General features: G+C 37.3%; 3 protein-coding genes and 1 long non-coding RNA gene across 4 annotated transcripts; 2 read left to right on the top strand and 2 right to left on the bottom strand.

The window, feature by feature from the left end:
* Nucleotides 1-749: 749 nt before the first annotated feature.
* Rab27 (RAS oncogene family member Rab27) lies at nt 750-5,545 on the bottom strand. The gene is made up of 5 exons (XM_046620348.2): nt 4,984-5,545; nt 4,719-4,789; nt 4,311-4,425; nt 2,739-2,851; nt 750-2,451 (listed from the first exon to the last, which is right to left on the bottom strand). The coding sequence occupies exons 1-5, from the start codon at nt 5,125-5,127 to the stop codon at nt 2,268-2,270; spliced, it is 627 nt and encodes a 208-aa protein (XP_046476304.1). The 5' UTR covers nt 5,128-5,545; the 3' UTR covers nt 750-2,267.
* Nucleotides 5,546-6,373: 828 nt separating this feature from the next.
* LOC124216159 (pseudouridylate synthase TRUB2, mitochondrial) lies at nt 6,374-8,419 on the top strand. Its single transcript, XM_046620347.2, has 4 exons — nt 6,374-6,610; nt 6,750-7,158; nt 7,764-7,900; nt 7,996-8,419. The coding sequence occupies exons 1-4, from the start codon at nt 6,487-6,489 to the stop codon at nt 8,253-8,255; spliced, it is 930 nt and encodes a 309-aa protein (XP_046476303.1). The 5' UTR covers nt 6,374-6,486; the 3' UTR covers nt 8,256-8,419.
* A 151-nt stretch (nt 8,420-8,570) lies between these two features.
* drosha (ribonuclease 3 drosha) lies at nt 8,571-15,535 on the bottom strand. The gene is made up of 10 exons (XM_046620346.1): nt 14,193-15,535; nt 13,782-14,025; nt 13,422-13,613; nt 12,831-13,188; nt 12,308-12,725; nt 11,230-12,181; nt 10,878-11,087; nt 10,321-10,643; nt 10,095-10,240; nt 8,571-9,982 (listed from the first exon to the last, which is right to left on the bottom strand). Exons 1-10 carry the CDS (start codon nt 15,185-15,187, stop codon nt 8,967-8,969), a joined length of 4,854 nt encoding a protein of 1,617 aa, XP_046476302.1. The 5' UTR covers nt 15,188-15,535; the 3' UTR covers nt 8,571-8,966.
* Nucleotides 15,536-16,983: 1,448 nt separating this feature from the next.
* Nucleotides 16,984-18,791, top strand: LOC138190806 (uncharacterized). The gene is made up of 3 exons (XR_011176893.1): nt 16,984-17,077; nt 17,318-17,381; nt 17,798-18,791. It is a non-coding gene; the product is annotated as an uncharacterized lncRNA (long non-coding RNA).
* Nucleotides 18,792-23,803: the final 5,012 nt, after the last annotated feature.

Genomic DNA, 23,803 nt, shown 5'->3' with positions numbered 1-23,803 from the left:
TATATTATACATGCATACATGTGTATAATATTTTATATGCATGTATTCATTGGAAGCAATTCGTGACAATTTTAATTTTTACACGATTACGTACAAATATTAATATATTTATATGATATTATAAACGCGCATACACAATGATACAGTGTTTATAATTATTGACGATCAAAAAATACATCACATTTTTACAATCCAACTTATGCATTATTTTTGTAACAACATACCCGCGGATACATAATTATTGAATTTTTTTTCCTTCGGCAAAGCTACGGTACAAAGTCCGATACAGATATTTACTTTCTCATTACACCTACATAACAATATGTAAAATATGACTAACTTTGCTATAGTTACAATTGTGAAAAACATTGGCGAAAAACTTTCCGAATTGTAATTCATTATTTCCGGTAATGTTTAAAAATCCCAACGATCATACAAATATAAATTTTTCATCATTTATATTGACTTGAATATGGACACTAATCGTATACTCAACGTATCTATACATAATTTACGTTTCATTGTAACCCAGGCGTTACAATTTGATTAATTAATTAACAGTAAGTTGGTTTACATCGACAATATAATAGTGAATGACGTGTCAACAAAGACGTCAGAATATACAAACATTAATAAGCACTTTTCAGCCTCTGATTTTTTATAATATTTTTCCGTGACTTTGTAAATATGAATTTTTATTCAAATTTATGAATTATTGTACTTTTTTTTTGAAGATTACTCATTTTTGGAGAATAAGATATAAATTTGAGGCAGAAATGAACTTTTTCCGGTTGTATTTCCGGTGCGTGTGTTATTAATTTATATTTGTTTATTTGTTTATTCGAGTAGATATTTTTCAGAAAATTTTCTTGACACGTGTTTTTAAGTGTCTCATCGTTACCTCATTTTCATGGAACATAAATGAAATGAAAGAAACGACTAAAGAAAATGTTTATATGTTCAGAAGAAAACGTGAGCGAGCATAGAATTTTTACATCGTATTGACATTTTATTTTGTACATCTTTCTGAAACAAATTAACACTAAGGTGAAATTTCAAGGAAGAAATCTTGAGTTTACTGATACCTTTTGTTTTAACAATGTAACAACAATGGCTCGAGATTAAATTTTCGAAATTTTAAATCTCACAATTGGACTAGATACATCAAATTCTTGGGATAAAAGGTCAAAAATGATGGTATAAAATATTTTTGAACACACTGACAGTTTCATTGTGTACTCTGTGAAGTGTATAAATGTAATGATGATACGAAAATACATAGTAAAGTAACAAAAGTTAGTCAAGTATTAAGAAATGTTGTATATGGTGAAGCGATTGGAAGCACACCGTGTAACTGATAAATATTGGAAAAGGATCCATTACAGCATGTTTTAGTAATTGAATTTGGGTACATTGACTAGTTAGGTTCAACACGATATCATCTATATGTATATGCATATGAAAGTTGTTTTTTAATAAAGTCGCTATAATATAACGAACATCTGGAATCAATACGATCTGATACAATATTATGGTATCGATAATATTGTGTGAGTTCGTATTATCTTTGAAAGTCTAGTGCAATAAATTACAAGTAAAATTGTTTGCTTTCGTCAGAATTTTAGTTTTTGGTATATTTTCTGCTATCAGAAGACTAGAAACGTTAAAAGATCAGCCGTTAGCTTAGTGATATTCTAATTGACTACATGTTAAATTCGGCGATCAGATGTAAGACATTGGTACGAAATTTTTAATTTTTTGTCACAGTAATACTGTGACGTAATTATTCACAGTACAATAGTCTGTTATCCATGACATGTTTAGACCCTGCATCATTGTTTTTTAAATTGTAAATATTCTTAAAAATTCTTACACGTATGTTGGACGTATAGTATAAGATCAGAAAATTTTATAAACTGACGATAATCAATCGGCGTTCAAAATTACTTCAGCATTGTATGGGTACATTAAAATTTTTTCAATACCAACATACATTTTTTACTATAATATTTGGCCCATATATGTAAAGTGAAACGACTCATTTTTTATGAGATTCTAGACCCTCTTGGTTCGAAGTATGTTTTCTTACAAGCAATATCTTGAAATTGAAAAAAACCTGAAAAACGGTGACAAGAATAAACGAGATTCCTCCTAATGCTAGTAAATAATATTGATGTATAATTCGTGAAATACATAAAAATATGGCTGAAACACGCGGATGAATACTGGAAGAAAAATACTCTTGCGAGAATCACAAGCAGCCGTTATCAACAGTAACAAGACGAAGTTGATGGTGGAATATCTGTGTCGTGACAGCGAAGACCTCGTTGATGCGGCAACACAGACTTGTCCACCGTAGCTTCCATTCTTCGCATAACACGGTCAAGCAGCACTTCTATTGCTCTAGCAACATTCTGTCCTGTAGCTGCACTGGTCTCTAAGTAGCCTAGGCTACGGATCATTATTACAGACTGTTACTAAATAAATCTGTGCATACCTCCGAGATGACGATAAAATTTTATTCATATATCGCAAATAGACAATATTTTTTTGTTCTTGACCGGAAAGACTTTTGATATTGACAACATAGCATAAGACATGGATTGAGAAATCGGCTTTTCAGAATATCAAATGTAAATATAATTGATAAAAGGAACTGTGAATTTTGTGCTAGCAGATTAGCTGATCTTTATTTTGTCTCTTCTTGAACGAATATAATGAAGTTTCTAAAAACTTACCCATACTTCTCTGCAAGTTCCCGCGCTTTGTATTCACTGATTACACGACGGTCTTCAAGGTCAGACTTGTTTCCACAAAGAATTATGTCAGGGTCTTCGCAGTACGCATGCGTCTGTGAAATAAATAAACAAATCAAGGCACAACCGAATAAAAGGTTTTTTGATATGAAAACAAAAACGTGATAGGTACTGAACACAAATTATAAATGTAAGTACTATCATAGATTACTTACAATTGTATTTATAATTCATCAACCACCTTCCATAAAATTTGTATTGTGCTGACAATGTGTAACTGTATGAATTACGTGCACCCTCAACTATCAGAAAATTCATACTTCGAATTGCAGGGAATTTTTTCAGCAATTGTAGAAAAAAGTGTAAATTTTAAAGTATGAAAATTTTCAATAGCAATATATGTAGGTACTGAGGTCGCTGTTATTGATGAAAATAGATATAAAAACCGCTAAGCAAGTAATAAAAATAGCAAAGGAAACTTGCATTAGATTGATAATAAAGTTGATAATTGATAATCAGTCTTTGAATAATGAATGTCTAAAATAAAATTTAAAATAGCAGTGTTTCCTCATCGTTCGCGGAAAATTGCGAGGCTGAATTTAGCAGCCAGAATTAGCAGCCCAACGTTCTAATGTTCATTTGAATAAAGTAGTGAAGTCCGAAAGTCAATATTTTTTGAAATACCTCGAACCCCCAATACTTTTATAGAATTGTGAGGATAAAACTGAACTGCATTTTTCTATTTCCAAAAAGTTTAACAAGTTTCGTTGCTAACCCTGGCTGCCAACTTCAGCTATATCAGAAAATTGTGGATGAATATCCTACTACCGATATGAGTATTATCAATTATAGTTCATGTGTGTAAGCAATATGTGTTAGATGTAAACACACGAGTATTTCAAAAGATATCTGCTTCTAACTTCCTGCGTAGCTGAGCATATCAGGCCAAGTAATTAAGATTGTTTAACAAGGTAGCGAATTGAAAGTAGGTCACGAATAAAACTGAATAAATTTTCAGTTTCAAGATAAATTTTAATTCTGCCAACAATTTTTGTGTAAAAATCTTTACCAATTGTCTATTTATGAAAATTCGATAGAGAATTTTGCAGAGAATTTTGCGAATTCTTTAGAGAAATATTGAATTATGTGACTAGATTTTATTGATTTTTATCAGAAACGTTGTTTTGTGGAAGTCTCTCCTTTCTTAGGAATGATGCAAACAATATTTCATGTGTTATTACTAGGTTTTAGGAGATAAAATGTGCCATGACAAAAGGTCAAGGTTGAAGTTAGTGTAGTTAATTTGTAGAAAAAATCGTCGCTTCCAAAATTTAGGGTTGTCCAAAACTCAGTGAGCCCCAGTAAAGCAAAACATAATAATATTTTGCAAATTCAATTTCTTCCGAGTCACTCTCTGAAGCTTCAGAATAGTGATTTATTTTTCATGTTTCACTATGTTAATATTTTTAGACTTCAAGTTGTGAGATATGGACTGAATTAGAATGATTTCAAGTAAATACACCCTTATTAAAATGATATATTTATTTAATATACCCTCAGCTGATCCAGCCAGTTTCTGACCTCCAGAAAGGACTGTTCGTTTGTCAAGTCAAACAACAACAAGAATCCCATTGAATCTCGGTAGAAAGCTGTAGTCAGACTTCTAAACCTGGGAAAGTAATTTGAAAAAAGCAGCATAATTAATGAGTGAGTAAAAGTACAGAATTAAATGCACTGACTAACGACGCAAGTAACTTAAATATTGCTATGAACAAGCAACTATTTCAACAAAGTTACAACTTTTGGATGATACGATATAGAGAAACAAATTCTTTGTTTCTTTTTAAAACAAAGACAATAATGTTGTTACTACGATATTGGATTCGGATCAGTACTTAGATTACTAATGAATGTTCATCATTATGTTTGCAAGCTTGCAAATCGCACGAAGGCTATAATTACCTTTCTTGCCCAGCTGTGTCCCAGAGTTGTAAATGTATTCTCTGGCTTCTGCCGTTCATTGTTTGATACACCTGCAATAACAATTTCAAGGAATAAATTAATGGCAATCTTTTTGCTGCTGATTAAGATACCAGCTCTCAAGATTAGTATATTCATCGATAACGCGTCATCAAAATGTCAGACGGTTGAAACATCATGGAAAATATGAAATCCACTTCTGATGAATAGATTAATTCGGTAAGAACAATTATAATTAAATTCTTACCAGTTTTTTTTCTCTAAAATCAATCCCGACGGTCGATATAAATCTTGAATTAAATACACCGTCTGTGTACTGATAAAGGAAGCTTGTTTTTCCAACACCAGAATCACCAAGGGCCAAGAATTTAATCAAATAATCATAATCCATCTTTTGGACAGATGGATCAAGTAAGCCAATTGCCGACTTGGATTAGAAAATAATGAGTGAAGATTTAAAAATTAAAATGTATTCAAAAGGCAAGGAAGTACAGCGGACACATGATTAGTGGACTCAGCTGACAATTTTTGTCGGTAAACAGTCTTATTATTTGTACGCGCGAAACTACTCGGAGCTTTTTGATTTAGACACCTGTTGCCGACGCTAAAAACCGATTACGTTCGCTAAAAACAGCGAAATATCATGCGAATGCGGAGCAGAGAAATAAAGAAATTTAGTAGACTGTTCACTGACAGACCGGATTATAATTGGAAGAACTATAAACTACACTACGGTAAAAATACAAATAAAACCGTGTCACCAACTCATCGCACCTCACAGTTGATTGTCAACTGTTAACCAGCTGCTACTTAACTATTAGCAACGAAGATCGACTTCCATAGAAGCGTACGGCTTATCGGCCGTTTGAAGCGAAGCTTTCCGCGACTCGTAAATCCGTATGATGGCTCTACCGTCGGCCGATACACACCGGCACTGTACACATTAGGGTGCTATTTCATGAGCAGTAAAAAGCAGCAGCAGCAGCAATTTTCCCCTATCACTTCCGGCGCAAGTTTCTGCTGCTCGCAGTTCAGTTTTTCGAGCGACAAGCCACAAGATCACAAAAAGCCACGACCTATTTCTTGAGCAGCGCTGCTGCTGCGTAAAATTACCAGACTGATGCTAGTGAAAACTAGTAAGTTACTAAACCACTGCTGCTTTTTACTGCTCATGAAATAGCACCCTTAGTGTAGAGTACTGTGCGTGAGCCACACGCATGATACGCAATAGTAAAAACATAGTGGCAACCAGATTTTATGCGTTTTGATTAGTTGCCGATCTTTTTAATGTCCTTTTCGCATTTCTGAGAGTTCGATCAGTGCAAATAAGGTCCTGAAAAACGGTTCTAAGACCAGAATTTCTGAGCTCTAAAAATCAAAAAAATACCAGTCCGACACTGCCAATCAGCAATCCTAAATTTTTACATTCTTCGATTAAGAATGTAATTGATATCCATTGGCTTAACCACGTGAGTTTTGACGCGCGGCATTTTGCCGTTGCGTCAGCACCCACTTCCATGAATGACATTTCCCGATGACGTCTTTGCGCTGTCGCGTCAATTTGACGCTCATGAAAATTCAGCTTAAAACTATTCATCAGTGTTGCCAATATAAATACAAATCCTGTTTCGAAACGAACGACATAACCTAAAATCTAATTTGTTTGAACCTACATCGTGGTTTGAACTTTAAAGTTCGAAATGAGCTTCCTTACTAGAAACAAATAGTGACAACTGATTCTAATGCAAAAATGGGAGTCACGTCTGACGCCAGGGTGGTTTGGCAGTTTTTAAATGGCATAGCTGCAATTTATAAACCCGCTGGTTACAGTTTGCACAGAACCAGAAACACGATACTGACGCACTTGTGCAGAGGTTAGAATTGCAAAAAATTTTCCAGCACTAGTATTAAGTCGAACAACTTAATCGCTGATGCAATCAACTCACTTCGTAATCCCTGTCGAGCGTATGTTCTTTTAATATCAGTGCTAATGTACCGTGTATTTCCAATTAGATTTGAACGCGTTAGAAGGCCGACCACAGCGGGAGTATGTCAGGATCGAAGGAGAAACTGATAAACCAATGACTGTTCAGGTCGTTCCGAATTTGGCTGATCATTTATTGTTAACCGGTCCTCATTATCAGCAAAAAGATTTTAAGCTATCGTGGGTCAATTACCTTGGTTACGATACATCTGGTGTTGTGATTATTGGAATCAATGAAGGTGCTAGAACAGTTATGCGCATGAGGGAATCAAACCCAACAAGGTTCTACAAAGTTAAAGGGGTATTCGGACAAGCAACTGACAATTATTTCACATCGGGAAAAATTGTGGAGAAGGCTACCTATAAGTCTATCAAACGAGCCACTGTGGACGCAATCTGTGCGTCGATGCAGGCATCACATCAACGGAAGATGTTTGAGTAATTGTCATTTTGAAAATTTAATAATTTGCATTTTTTCTTGTTTTATGAAATTCGCTTATTTCATGTTTTTGATAAAAGTATTGATTCTTTCATACTGCACTTTATTTATATGTATATCTTAAATGAAAAACTAGTTTTACAATTATGAATCCAGCAGACAAGAGATCAGCGGACACAAAATGTTTCAAAACCTATGATTTTGACTATGAAGTCGAGGCTAGGTACCCATGTTACAGAAATGGTCTCAAGAACTCGCAATTATTAGAATCTAGCTTCATGTTTGATAAGATTTTGAAAAAGTTCTGTGAATTTGGAGCTGTTAATTGAACTTACGCAATATAAGGAACTTTGCAGTATTAATATTGTAAAACAGAGTTCAATCCTTCTTTTCCAGGTATTGAATTCGAGTTTCATGTACTATTTATTGCAAACGTCTATTATGTAGTGTCTGTTTTTCTGTCTATGCTAGATGTATTATTTCTTCACTTCTTGTTCAACTTTTTAAGTCCACTTGTTAGCTTATCAACCTTTAAACTCAAATGGAGTTTACTCGAATTTACCAACTAGCCGGAACGTCAACATAATCTTAAATTTTTTTACAGACTATGTGGCGTAGATATGCAGTCTCAGGCTGCTTATGAGTTGGCAATTCAAGGCCCGATCAGACCAGCAAATAACAAAATTCCTATGATTTATGCCATAAAATGTGTTGCCTTTAACATGCCAGAATTTACTCTAGGTACGATTACTGGTAACGATAATGAAACATGTATGTATTATACCGAACTCAGTTTTCTCTGTCATAAACTTATATTTGGTGTATTACTTTTTCAGAAATAGCATGCATCAACGAGTACGAGATGTATCTTAAGACTTTGGTTCACCAACTAGGAATTCAACTACACAGTGTCGCTACTTGTACACAAATACAATGTTTCAGGTACGGTTTGTTTACAACTGAACTTGCACTCCTCAAAAAACATTGGGATGTTCAAAGTATACTTAATAATATGGAACAGACTCAGGCTATTCTTGATAACAACAAATATTTAGTGGAACAAGATAGTCCTACATTGATAGAACAACAGATATAGATTGCTGTACAAAGGCTGAATTATTCTCAGGTCAGAATATATTCGTCACTATTTTCCTGAATCATTTCACTTTGGGGGATAATTCATTTTACTAAAGTGCATTGATATGATTTCAATAAATACCCACTTATTAAATCCTCTGGAGCAAATGATCTGTCTATGTAATTATGTGTAAATATTTTAATCCATTAAACCAATAGTTCATATACCCTCGAATTATAGGTTTTCTATTTATTCCATATTTCATCATCTATTCATAATAACGAGACTTATGGTAAGTATTAAAATTAAGAAATAATTCAATTGCCAAATATGTAGTAGCCCAATGTAAAATTTATTTTCAGGTAACTCAACTATAAGCACTAAAATTATATATTTCAGATAACAATAAGATGGATTTTAGTTTGCACCATTCTTTACATGAAATATTCGGGAATTATATAAATATGCTTAAATTAGCGTCTCAAAAAAACATCACATTCTACATGTCTCCTGAAATTTACATATATACACAATAATAATGTAACACGTTAGTAAAACATAATCCAGTTATCACTTACAACCATCCAATATAGTTTACTCGAAAATGTAAAACAACTCTTCATCTGTTACTTTAGTTGAAAGATTTTCCAATCACAGAGCCTCTTTTATCACATTGAAAATTATATTTATCAGCTTTTTCTCCTACTCACTACTTCAGGATCATCCACGTTACATGGACTTCTTTTCAATCTGAGGCGAGAAATTACTACTTCTGTACTGTTCCGGTACACTTCCTTCTTCGCTGCTGCTTCTGCAATCGTCGAAAGATCGTTTTCTCTTTCTACCGTTTTCGTAAAAACGCTGACTATGTCTAGAATCGTAATCTCGGATTTTCCTGTTTGTTTTATTTTCATAATTACTCTCTGCGTTTATTTGTTTCCTCTCACGCTCAAAGTTACTTTGCCTTTGAACATTTATATCTTCGTAAACGCAACTTTTCGCGCAGGTATTCCGCTTTTTCTCTGTATCATCCTGCCTTTCGTACCTTCCTCTATTTCGATTATCGCCTTTCATAGCTTGCGCTTCGGTTCTTCGCTCTGTTTCATCGTGCTCGTACATTCCATCATTCGTACATACCGATTGATTGTTCTGCTTATAGCTGCTCTGTCCATCGTCGTCTTTTCCACGACGTAACAGGGTTGAACTTTTATCACGGCTTTCGATTCTGTCCTCAACATTGGTAACTGTAAAATCATCCCTGACTCTATATCCAGATCCTGATCCACTTGCTTGACAATTCCCTCGACTATCTACGCTTGAACACCTGTCATATTCCTTATATCTGTGGTTCGAGTCAGTTGGAAGACTATGAATCTTCTCGTTATTTCTAGCATCATTATTTTTTTCGTATTCAGTATTTCTTCTGTAATCGTTACTCTTACTAATAGATCTTTCCTTGGTACGACGATCTTGATCATTGTTATAGACATCAGATTTATCAACATTTTTCAGTGACTCCTTATGCCTTCGATCTGAACTATCATATCGATCTCTTGATCGTCTGTCTGAATTTTCACGCTCCCTACTTCGACTTCGTCTCTTTTGTTTGAAACTTGAATCTGAATCGTCTGATCTGTCGTTACATCGAATGGTCTTTGCCCGAAGCATCTGTCGATTGGGCCACTGCTGTTTTTTCATACTCTTTGCAATAACCCGTTTTTGATGATCCAATTGAGGGAATAGATCTACGGAAACAATTGAAACAATACATTAATATGATACATACCCATATCAAAATAACATAACTATTGGTCACTGGAACAGTTTTTGAAATTTCCATGTTCAAATCAAATTTACCTTGAGATTTTTCAAGCGCTTCTTTAGCGGAGTTCATTTCTGCTTCTTGAATGCTGTGGCCAGAAGCTTTGGCCAAACGTTTACCTTGAAAATACACAGCGACTGTGTAAATTCGCGTGTTAGTCGGACCTTTGCATTCGATTACTCTGAAAGTAAGAATAAATGATGAAATTAGTACGATTTCTTCCCCTGATTCGATGAGAAAGATTTGATTTGCGATGCCTACTTGTAAACAGGTATATCTGGCTCTCCACCATCCATAGTCCTCAGAGTTAAGCAACATTGCTGCAGTTTACTTTTTGGATCGTTCCAATCCTGATTCATGATGAAATCTTGAAGACGAGGGAAGAAGCACACGTCGCAAAAGACGTGGCAAAACTCCAAACCTTTGTCAACGTACAAAGCGCCCAAAAAAGCCTCTAGCAAATCAGCTCTATCTTTCGTCTTTAGCTCCGCTTTAGGGTTTCCATAAAGGGCGTATTGAGTCATACCCAAATCATCGCAAACTACTGCTTGGGTTTTGTTGTTGACCAAAGAACTTCGTAGAAGCTGTAATTGTAAATTATTAGCATATACTTGCATTAAACTTACAATTAGTTTGTCTTCGCTCAAAACCGAGCTTCTTTCGTTAACTTAATAAAGAATAAAAACGCTAAGTAATCAATATTTCATGCTTCATTAAAACACAAAAACTGTATGATAACGTACAACCTACAGAACAATCACACTGATTTATAACACATTATTTGAAATTGAAGTAACTCTTTTTAGGAAATTACTTACCGAAAGATGTCCTTCGTGATGTTCAGGGAAAAATTTGTACAAATATTCAGAAACTATGAGCTGCAGAACAGTGTCACCTAGGAATTCCAAACGTTGATTAGATCCTAGCGTCAAATTAGTATACCCAATGCTTCGATCTGTGAATGCTCGTGCGAGTAATCGAATATGTTGAAAATCAATGCCAATTGATTCTTCAAACTTGGTTAACTTCTAAAGAAACAAGACAAACAATAACGTTGATTAATTTTTTGTCGATGAGCAGTAATAAATTGATAATAAACCACCGTTTACACCTTGCATTAATAAAATTGAAAATGTACCCCTACAGAAAATATTTTAGCAATTCACATACTTGCAGTAATTCAAAGCTGGGTATCCATTGTCTATCGCCGGTGGGTTCCTGCTCTTGCAGAGGATGGCGGGGATAATTGATCCAGACTTTAGAGAGATCACATTCTCCCATGAACATTGTCTCAGCAAATACTTTGTCGGCAACTTCTATTCCTCCGTCAAGGAACAGAGACCCCATCAGAGCTTCAAAGCAATTGGCCATAGCATGTCGGAGCTCCAAGTCATGGCACAAATCGCTGCCGTGAGCATAAAGCATGTACTGCTCTAAATTCAACTTCTTAGCCAAGACAGCCAAGTGTTGATTTTGAACAATGGCTGCTCTGTATGTTGCTAATCCTCCTTCTTCTAAGTCCGGAAACATGTGGAAAAGATGTATGGACGTTAAAAATTCAACAACTGCGTCACCAAGGAATTCTAATCTCTCGTTGTGAGCGATAGAAGATTCGGTTTCTCTTCTAGCCCCAAACCTTGACATTATGTTTATCAAAGTATTTATTCCTCGCTTTCTCGTATTCATGTAATGAATTCTTCTGTCACCGTACTCTGGTTGCCTTATACCACAATTTGTTAATGAATTTCTTGCGTGATCTGGATTTGTACCAAAATTTTCTCTATAACTTGGATGCGTTAATGCCAATTGAAGCAAATATCTGTTTTTAAATTTGTAGCCAATAGTTTTTTCCAGAATATCTAAAGATTTGTGGAATCTCAAATGACATACTAGTACAGGAATCAACATTGCATGTTGTACTATGTCGCACATAATTCCTGTACGATGAAATCCTTCTGAACTAACGTCTACAGTTACGTCCCTCTTCATTTTACTCTGCGTTCTCAGTTCTTGCAGTTTATTCTCCTTGGCCTCCAATTTTCTCTTGTCTTCAAACGATGGCTTTGGCATGTTTGCCAGCAAATGTCGAAATTTAACGTAATCCCTCCAGGCTTTTTGATAGCTGAAATTATACGAAATACATTTACTTTTTGTACAGAATAGATGAGAAAAAATAGTACAAATTTCGCTAGTTTTATCCGTCAATGCAAACAATTGACTGGATATTTATTCAAAAATCAATACTCACTCTGCGTTACCAGCATAGCTCAGCTGTGGTGGCCTGATACCGAAATGAACGATTTCAGGATACGAAATGACACCTGGAGGTTGATCATCTTGACTTCTATCTAATTGATCAACTCTGACGCTGCAAGGTTTTTTACCGGGATAAGTCACCACCATACCTTTCACTTCGTCGGCGAAATTCTGCCACTTATATTGAGGCATATCGACAAGCCTGCTCAGATCGTCGGCGTCAATTAATGGCTTACTGCTTTTGATCAAGTAATTAAGAACTTCATTCATAGACAATATTTCCTGCCCGTTGTCCGGCAAATCTCTGACAAATCTGGGCATAAAATGAAATTGATCACAACCGGCTGTATCTTGAGCAGCACGTAGATCAAAATCTACCAATTCCAGTATCTGCTGGAACAGGTAATCCTCTAAAAAATATAAAATGATTAGAAAAATAACTACGCCCGTATATTCCAGTCGAATTACGTGAAATTGACAACTCTTTGAAATTATTAAGCAATTGCCACACTTACGAAATAAATCCAGTTCTCTGATGGTAAAATTTTCTGGCAATTTCTCATCAATGTATAGAATTGTGTATTCGATATTGAAGCGGATAACTTTACAGGTTGGTAATTTGACAAGAGGGAAATGAGAGAGCATTGAAAATCCCTCAAATATAAATTCGTGTTCGTCGTGTTTGATAATGGTTGGAGTCTTGGTTAAAAAATTTGTTGGCGGACTGATAGTTATGCGGTAATGGTACAATTTATCTGCATTGTTCGAATTCAATTCACACTTTTTAATGACACCCTCGCCAGCATAAATACCATGCCGAATACCGGATCTTCTCGATTTGGCACTGCATCTACAAAGAGGGCCGTCATTCATCTGAAACAGTAATTTAAATATAATCACTTGTAAAAGTTATTACAATCAGACCAAAGTAAACAATGGAACTGAATATTTTAATTAAAGAAAAAAATCGAGTGTTTTTAAAATCATCAATAATTATGAACTTATCTTTAAGTATTAACAGACATTACTTGCTGTTGGCCACCTTGTATGAACTGTAGTTTTAAATTCTCTTGTTCGGGATTATTAAAGATAAGTAAAAATACTACCTCCCCAGGGTCATTGAACCACATTTCTGGATGCAGACGTTGTGGATGCTGTTTTTTTGCCATTAATTCTTCCATTGTTCGGTCATCTTCATCCATTGAAGTGTCGCTGTCTGATGACGAACTACTACAAGCTTCAGTTTTATGCCTGCACAATCTGGCTCTGTTTTTTCTTGGTGGTGGCTCATATGGTGGCTGTAGAATACGAAACCATCAAATTTATCTGAACGACGGACCAATCAGAGTCACGCATCTCATAAACAACAGGTAATAGTTTTTATGTGAATGAAGAAAATGAGATAAAATGGAGAAATATATTATTACTGCCAACAAAACTGAAAAATGTTTTTGTCTACTACAAACCTGCAATGCTCTAGCTGTACCGGACCTATCAACTAATAACTTCTTGAAAATATCACATAATTCCATCAATTTTGGAGTGCCTGTCATAATTTTTGGTTTCAATTCATCACGTGCGTAGTAGAGGTCGGCTGGTGCTGTGCGAGTCCACACCTTTCTCTCGTGTTCTATTATTCCTTCCGGTCCCATCGCAGACAACTCATCCAATTTCTTTTCCATGTCTTTACTTGTCGCACAATAATTCCGCCTATTAAATGAAAAACCTTTATTGTATTAAAAAGTCGTAGTGAATCGTAAGAGGCTGCAGTCATGTGAACGTAGACCATTACTTTCAAAATATATTTGCTTTTAAGCTTTGTCACATCTTGAAGGAGGTCACGCTACACTAAGCTAGCAAAACCCAAAGTCAAGTACCTGTATTTTTCTAAAAGCTGATCTCTTTCGCTCAACGATTTCTGGTTCATAGGAAAATTGCTAATCTCATTCGATATGGTGGAAACATGCGACTCCCTAGATCGTGACCTCTTTCTACTCCGACTTTCGAAACTAGTTTTTCCCAACTCCATACTCGCTCGCGAGCTGTATCTGGAACTGCGTTCCCTCCTTTTATACATTGACCGCTTGTCGCTCTCCTCGTTGTAGTAATTTCCTCTGGCATTTGATTTGTCCCTTCCATGTCTCTCATATTTAGCTTTATTCTCTTCGTGACGTGATCTCTCGTAGCCTCTATTACCACTGCTTAAGGAGTGACTATCAGAACTTCGAGATCTCCTGCTATCTGTTCCGTGGTGCTGACTCTGAACGTCTGATGCTAAATGTTGCGTAACACCAGGCCCACTGACACTACCTCTCCACGAACTTCTCGACGAAGATTTCTGCCCAGTATATTGACAAAAATTCTTGGCATCTTGATCCGACTGTGACTGTGATGATCCTTGTTTATTCCAGCCAGCATTGTGGTTGTCTTGATACGGCTTCCAACCCGATGCTGCGTCCGTCTGATTCCACTTGGCATTAGCGTTGTTAAGAATTTTCAAATTCCATGTGTAATTATCATACCCTCCTAACATTGATGGGTGAAAGTTTGGCGGCTGGCAATTTGTAGTGTTGTACATTGAATTTGAAGGATTTGGAATCGGGCAAGATTGATGGTGTATGAATGCACTGTTTGGCGCGTAGCTTGGATAAGTTCGAGGCCTACCTCCAGGTAATTGTTGTTGTTGAACGACGTCAGCCAGCTTATTTTCAGCAATTGATGGCGGTGGCATATTGTACGATGGAGGAGGCTGACTTAAATTTGGCGGAGGAAAATTGGGAGGAGGAACTTGATAGTAACCAACATTCTGAACAGCCGGCTGTCCGGTTCCCCAGTAAAAGGGTGGGCCGGAGTTGATCGGTGGTGTTGCCATGACGCACGTATTTATGTCCACACTGTATTCTTTACTTCTTCTGTCATTAGATAATCCTTTTACAATTTCAGTGGTATGAACTTTCAACGGTATTCATGGTATAGTGGGGTAAGAGGTACCATGTTGTGTGTATAATAAAATATTGTACCTATATTTCCTTCCCTATTCAGATTCTATAGTACTATACATGGATAATTTATCACATCAACCGAACATCATCTCATTTCCTTGGTGTATTCAATCACTTTTCCTATATTACGTTTTTAATTATGGTTATTTACCGTTACGAAGCACTTGTATTTTTATAACCTAACAGTTTAACACTTTCGAACGAGACTGTACTACTGTGTGGTGGTGGTGTCCTCTTATTGAAGCACCGGCCGTTTTGCCCAGTAACCACGAGTGTCGCTCTTATCGCGGGATTCGGACTGTGTGAGAGAGACAAAAACGGCAATTTTTTTTTTCTTTTTTTTCTTGATACTTGGAGAGATAGAAAAAAGCTTCTTGAAACTTCGAGTGTATTTTAATACACATTTAAAAAATATGAACAACAATTTTTATCGTCCAACTGTCGCAGAAAAGCAGCGTTATTAGCTGACCCGTTAACTGAAGAATATATCTTTAGTCAACGGCTGACCATCGAAAGGCCTACCCGCTTGAGTCTGGAATCGGCACGAAAGATGAAGTGCGTATTTCTTGTTTGAAATGAAAAAACTAAAATCATTCTACATCATATCATATCATCGTACATCATACATCATACTTCGTACATGGTATTAAAGTTCGAAACAAAAGTTTGGATGTTAGGATGTTCAGAAAGTGACGTCACTCAAAATTTTTTTTCTCTTGACATCATCGAGCTGAAATCAGCTAGCCGAATTCCTCAATGTGGAAACAACCGCGCAGTAGAGCGGACGTGTGAAAATCGCGCTCCGCAGATTTCGAGTACCGGGTTCTCTACCTCCTGGGTCCTGCGCTCCGAGTCCGCTTCCTGGTGCACCTCGAGTTTCAGGACAAGCCCTCCATGGTTTCTATGCTCCAGGTCCGCGACCTGGTGAAACTCGACTTCCAGGATAAGTGCTCCGTAGTTTCTGCGGAGCAGGTACGCTACCTGGTGTAATTCGACTTTCAGGACAAGCGCTCCGTGATTTCTGCACTCTAGGTATTCTACCTGGTGAAACTCAACTTCCAGGACAAGCGCTCCGTGATTTCTGCGCTCCGGATCCGCTGTCTGGTGAAACTCGACTTCAGGGACAAGCGCTCCGTAGTTTCTGCGCACAAGGTCAACTACCTGGTGAAACTTGACTTCCAAGAGAAGCGCTCCGTAGTTCCTGCGCTCTAAAGCCGCTGTCTGGTGAAACTCGACTTCAGAGACGAGAGCTCCGTAGTTTCTGCACATAAGGTGTACTACCTGGTGAACCTTGACTTCCGGTACAAGTGCTCTGTGATTTCTGCGCTCCAGAGTAGTAATGCAAGGAGAGTTCTGCGTAGAAACACCTTCTTTACCGACCGAGCCGACCAGTCCGCCTATACATTCTCCCCAGACTCAAACCCTTTTCCGCTCCGCGCAGCCCAGACGCAAACCCTTGAAAGTTACTCCCACTCTCACAAGATTAAATGTGCTCTGCCGACCGTTCGTCGGTAAGAAAATCTCCCAAATGACCATGATCGTCGGTAAAAAATCCTCCAAATGACCATGATTGTCGGTGAAAATGCCAAAAAATCCTCCAACATGAGTTCGTGAGCCCTGTGAAGAAGCCGCCTGTGTGTGTGTGTGTGTGTGTGTGTGTGTGTTCCGAGGTGGTTCGCGGTGGTTGGAGGTGGTCGGAGGTCGACGAGGAGGAGGACGAGGAAGACTAGGAGAAGAAGGTGGCTGAGGATTTGTGCTCGGTGAGTAAAACACTTTCATAATATTTGATGGCAATTGTAATTATATTTCATCTAAAATATTTCAAACTTGTCATGTTTACATTGAATTATTTAAATTCATTTTTCGCGCAAGCACAAATTCGGTAGATATAAATGCGCTAATAAAATTTATTATATTATCAATTAATTAATTGATTATATTAATCCTTACACAATATTTTTGATGTGTTCCTATACTGAGAATATTTATTACTATTCCAGGTATAACCCGAGGTGGTTGGAGGTGGTCGAGCTGGACGAGGTGGAGGACGAGGATTCGTGCTCGGTGAGTTTAACATTTTTACAATATTTGACGAAGTAGAATCAGCATCAGGAGTAGGATCAGGGGAAGATGTAGAAATAGGAGTAGAAGTAGGAGTAGTGGTAGAAATAGGACTCGGAGTAGGAATATGAGTAGAAGTAGGAATAGTAGGAGTTAGAGTCGGATTAGGAGTAGGAGTAGGAGTAGGAGCAGAAGTAGGTAGGGCGGGGCGGGACGTGAGAGGGGCGGGGAGGGGCGGGAAGGGGATATTGTCATATCAAGTTATCAGTAATAAGCAATTGCGGGTAAAATATTAGCTTACTTTTGTAAGTATTTATGAATATAGCCTCTATGAATATTCATTGTTGGTATGTAAGTTCTGGCAACGTACCTACTTTCTGTAAGAGATGTTGAAGATTTTCAACACAATTATGTTTCAGTTCTGTGCCCCACCTAGTGATCCACTAGTACATATCCTCCGACGTGACATCGCTGTGCTACGTATAAAGAAGAAAAGATTTATTAAGATGCAGATTGCTCCTCTCTTCTTGCCATTGTGCTTTCAGCCATTGTTGTGGTGTGTGTTTAAAATTAAGGACAGTATATAATACAGAATAACAGGTACAGCTACGAATATAGCACTACAATAAATCTTATAGAAATAAGCTCTCATTGAGATTTCTCTGTATTTATAACTCGACGCGAGAAGGCAAAAATCAATGTAATGCCATCTGTAAGGTAATTGGACTCGTATTTGCACTACGAGAACTCGTTGGGCATTTTGCGGTGAAGTTTGAAAAATTGTTGTACAAGAAATTAAATAACTATAAAAATGGATAAAAAATATTATCTCTAATTGTGAATGTAGCTAATACAGCTTTAACCGTATATTGATTATGTTGATGATCTGTTGTGACAAGATCGGAATTAGATAAGCTCTCTAAATACTCTTTTCTAGACTATTGATTTATATCATGTATATGTAAATGTATATGTCTTTAGTTTATACAATCACTGCACTAGGATTACCCTTGCCACGTTTTATGGTGCGTTTGTGTAATTTGTATATTATTAACCTTACGTTTTACTCTATTTGCGACAAGTTGTGAGTGTTTCTAATTTCTTGGCAATTATTTATGTACATGTATGTGTATATATGTATATGCATGCGTATATACATATACATATACAGAGAGGTATACACAGAGGTTTTAGTATATTCACATACGGATTTCTGTGTATAGGTATACTTGAACTAAAATATCCTTATCTCTAATACGGAGTTCTTCGTAATTCGCATTTGTTCTTGTAACCCAATGTCCTACATACGATGGCAAAAATCTAGATCCAACTTAACTGAGTTTCAAAGCCCTGTTGACATAAAAGCAGCTATTTGATAGAAATTATAGTTTATAGTTTACACAGCCCATTGCATGATATTTCATCATCAATACATATGTTTCAATGTATTTAGAAATAATTTATCAAATGTACAGAGGTCATGTGCAAATAATAAATGAATTCGACCGCAGTTTGATGTATTCATTGGAGCTTTAACAATAAATTTAAGCTTTGTTACTTCTCTTATTTTATAATGGATAATCAAAAACATTTCCGACTATTCGTGCTGTGGAAGCATGGGGATTAAACCAAATGTAGCAAAAGATTAGAAACAGTGTATGTAGAGTACGGAAATTTTTCTAATAATGCAAACACGTGCCGCTAGCTTAGTTTTGACATATCTAGAATACCACGCCTTGCGAATTAGCTTTCCAGACGGAGATGAATGATGAATTTTAAGGACTGCATTATCGTTGTTGAATACTCTATGCCTCATGGGAAAGGAAAATCTGTAACGATAAAATTGATGCACCGGATCATCGTCGACTTTAACTTATGAAATGTCCTACCATTTTCGAACACCTCCTACCTCCCCCTGCCACCACCGACCATCAATGGCCACTTTCGACCACCCCCTATCACCTTCCGCCAGCGCCGACCTCCAACCATCCTATTTACCTATATTACTGGATTAGCTATGATATGAAAAGAGAAGAATTATTCATTTCGAAATGGGATTCTATTCGACGCGCACTCGATGTATTCCATAACATTAGTATTCATAATTATTCCAACAACTTTTCATTTGCTCTTTCGATCTTGAATTTTCATAGGCATAGAATCGAAACGCTGTTTTAGCTGGTCGCAAGTGAAGTATCTGCGTTGGGTGGAGGAGCAGAATTTATTTTTCGAAAAGTATTCGGATGGAAAAAAATTCAGAGTAACTGTAATACACCACGGATGCGCTAATTTTGAACGAGATGAAATGGATGCTTCGTATATGAGACAGTATTTAACGCTGCGTAGTGATTTAAAGACCTAAAAAGGTGATAGGGAAAGAAAGAACGAAGCTTCTTAACACTTCGAGTGTATTTTAACACACATTTGAAAGATACGAGCGAAATTTTTCATCATCCAACTGTCGCAGAACGGCAGCGTTATCAGCTGACCCGTTAACTGAAGGATATATCTTCAGTCAACGGCTGACCATCGAAAGGCCTGGCCGCTTGAGTCTGGAATCGGCAGGAGAGATAAAGTGCGTATTTCTTGTATGAAATATGAAAACTAAACTCATTATACATCATATCATATCATCATACATCATACATCATACATCGTACATCGTACATCATACATCATCATACCTAGTATTACAGTTCGAAACCAAAGTTTGAATTTTCGGATGTTCGGAAAGTGACGTCACCAATCTAGAATCGGCTAGCCGAGTTCCTCAGTCTGGTAACAACCGCGCAGTAGAGCGGACGGTTGAGAGTCGCGCTCCGCAAATTTCGAGTACCGGGTTCTCAACCTCTCGGATCCCGCGCTTCGGGTCCGCTACGTATTTCGAGTACCGGGTTCTCAACCTCCCGGATCCCACGCTTCGAGTCCGCTACGCGGTGAAACTCGACTTCCAGGATAAGCGCTCCGTGGTTCCTGTTTACAATAAATTATTTCAATTCGTTTTTCGCGCAAGCCGAAATTCAGTAGCTGTCAGTCCGCTAATAAAATTTCTCGACTTCCAGGATAAGCGCTCCGTGGTTCCTGGTTCATGTTTACAATAAATTATTTCAATTCGTTTTTCGCGCAAGCCCAAATTCAGTAGCTGTCGGTGCGCTAATAAAATTTCTATAACTTTACAATCTTCTCGTAATCTTTTTGGTCAAATATGTCGATAAGAAAATTATATTAAACCTTACACGGTATTTTTGATTTGTTCTCATCCTGAAAATATTTATTAGCATTCGAGGTATAACTCGAGGTGGTTGGCGGTGGTCGTTGGGGGCGGTTAGGGGTGGTTGCGGGTAATCGCGGTGATTCAGGAGGAGAGGGACGAGGATTTCTGCTCGGTGATTTTAACAATTTTATAATATTCGATGGCGATTGCAATTATATTTCATCTAATCTTTTTCAAACTTGTCATCTTTACAATAAATTATTTCAATTCGTTTTTCGCGCAAGCCCAAAGTCAGTAGCTGTCAGTGCGCTAATAAAATTTCTATAACTTTACAATCTTCTCATAATCTTTTTGGTCAAATATGTCGATAAAAAAATTATATTAAACCTTACACGGTATTTTTGATTTGTTCTCATCCTGAAAATATTTATTAGCATTCGAGGTATAACTCGAGGTGGTTGGCGGTGGTCGTTGGGGGCGGTTAGGGGTGGTTGCGGGTAATCGCGGTGATTCAGGAGAAGAGGGACGAGGATTTCTGCTCGGTGATTTTAACAATTTTATAATATTCGATGGCGATTGCAATTATATTTCATCTAATCTTTTTCAAACTTGTCATCTTTACAATAAATTATTTCAATTCGTTTTTCGCGCAAGCCCAAAGTCAGTAGCTGTCAGTGCGCTAATAAAATTTCTATAACTTTACAATCTTCTCATAATCTTTTTGGTCAAATATGTCGATAAAAAAATTATATTAAACCTTACACGGTATTTTTGATTTGTTCTCATCCTGAAAATATTTATTAGCATTCGAGGTATAACTCGAGGTGGTTGGCGGTGGTCGTTGGGGGCGGTTAGGGGTGGTTGCGGGTAATCGCGGTGATTCAGGAGGAGAGGGACGAGGATTTCTGCTCGGTGATTTTAACAATTTTATAATATTCGATGGCGATTGCAATTATATTTCATCTAATCTTTTTCAAACTTGTCATCTTTACAATAAATTATTTCAATTCGTTTTTCGCGCAAGCCCAAAGTCAGTAGCTGTCAGTGCGCTAATAAAATTTCTATAACTTTACAATCTTCTCATAATCTTTTTGGTCAAATATGTCGATAAAAAAATTATATTAAACCTTACACGGTATTTTTGATTTGTTCTCATCCTGAAAATATTTATTAGCATTCGAGGTATAACTCGAGGTGGTTGGCGGTGGTCGTTGGGGGTGGTTAGGGGTGGTTGCGGGTGATCGCGGTGATTCAGGAGGAGCGGGACGAGGATTTGTGCTCGGTGAGTAAAACACTATTATAATATTTGATGGCATTTGGATTATATTTTATATAACATATTTCAAACTAGTCATGTTTACATAAAATTATTTCAATTTATTTTTCGTGCAAGCACATATTCAGTAGCTATGGATAATATTATACAATTTATTATATTATTAGTTAATTAATTCATATTCTTATAATATTTAATGGCAATTGTAATTATATTTCATCTGAAACATTACAAACTTGTCACGTTTACAATAAATTGTTTCGATTCATTTTTCGTGCAAGCACATATTCAGTAGCTATGGATAATCTTATACAATTTATTATATTATTAATTAATTAATTCATATTCTTATAATATTTAATGGCAATTGTAATTATATTTCATCTGAAATATTACAAACTTGTCACGTTTACAATAAATTATTTTAATTCATTTTTCGTGCAAGCACATATCCAGTAGCTATGAATAATCTTGTACAATTTCTTATATTATTAATTAATTAATTAATATTCTTATAATATCTGGTGGCAATTGTAATTATATTTCATCTGAGTTATTACAAACTTGTCACGTTTACAATAAATTGTTTCAATTCATTTTTCGTGCAAGCACATTTCCAGTAGCTATGAATAATCTTGTACAATTTCTTATATTATTAATTAATTAATTAATATTCTTATAATATCTGGTGGCAATTGTAATTATATTTCATCTGAAATATTACAAACTTGTCACGTTTACAATAAATTGTTTCAATTCATTTTTCGTGCAAGCACATATCCAGTAGCTATGAATAATCTTATACAATTTCTTATATTATTAATTACTTAATTAATTACATTAATCCTCACACAATATTTTTGATGTGTTCCTATACTAAAAATATTCATTACTATTCCAGGAGTAACCCGAGGTGGCTGGCGGTGGTTGGAGGTGGTCGGAGGTGGTCGGAGGTGGACGAGGAGGCGGACCAGCTGGACGAGGTGGACGAGGAAGAGGCGGGGTGGGTCGCCGAAGAGGAGAGGCGGGGAGGGGGTGCGGGAGGGGGAAGGGCCGGGGGAGGAAAGGGTCGGGGTTGGGAAGGGGAAGAGGCGGGAAGGGAAGGGGAAGAGGCGGGAAGAGGCGGGAAGGGAAGGGGAAGAGGCGGGAAGGGAAGGGATGGGAAGGGGAAGGGGGGAGGGGCGGGTAGGGGGAGGGAGGGAGGGAGGGAGGGCGGGCAGGAGGGAGGGAGGGCGGGCGGGGGGGAGGGAGGGCGGGAGGGGAGGACGGATGTCGGTGCGAGCCCGTTAGAGTTAAGAGTTAATAGAGCATACCCCCCCCCCCCCCCCCCCCCGCCCCCGCGCCCACCCGCCCTCCCTCCCTCCCTCCCCCTACCCGCCCCTCCCCCCTTCCCCTTCCCATCCCTTCCCTTCCCGCCTCTTCCCCTTCCCTTCCCGCCTCTTCCCGCCTCTTCCCCTTCCCTTCCCGCCTCTTCCCCTTCCCAACCCCGACCCTTTCCTCCCCCGGCCCTTCCCCCTCCCGCACCCCCTCCCCGCCTCTCCTCTTCGGCGACCCACCCCGCCTCTTCCTCGTCCACCTCGTCCAGCTGGTCCGCCTCCTCGTCCACCTCCGACCACCTCCGACCACCTCCAACCACCGCCAGCCACCTCGGGTTACTCCTGGAATAGTAATGAATATTTTTAGTATAGGAACACATCAAAAATATTGTGTGAGGATTAATGTAATTAATTAAGTAATTAATAATATAAGAAATTGTATAAGATTATTCATAGCTACTGGATATGTGCTTGCACGAAAAATGAATTGAAACAATTTATTGTAAACGTGACAAGTTTGTAATATTTCAGATGAAATATAATTACAATTGCCACCAGATATTATAAGAATATTAATTAATTAATTAATAATATAAGAAATTGTACAAGATTATTCATA

The sequence above is a fragment of the Neodiprion pinetum genome, chromosome 4 (assembly GCF_021155775.2).
Source record: "Neodiprion pinetum isolate iyNeoPine1 chromosome 4, iyNeoPine1.2, whole genome shotgun sequence".
Classification (NCBI taxonomy): domain Eukaryota; kingdom Metazoa; phylum Arthropoda; class Insecta; order Hymenoptera; family Diprionidae; genus Neodiprion; species Neodiprion pinetum.
The sequence above is the reverse complement of the archived record's forward strand: the minus strand, read 5'-3'. Positions and strand labels throughout refer to the sequence as shown.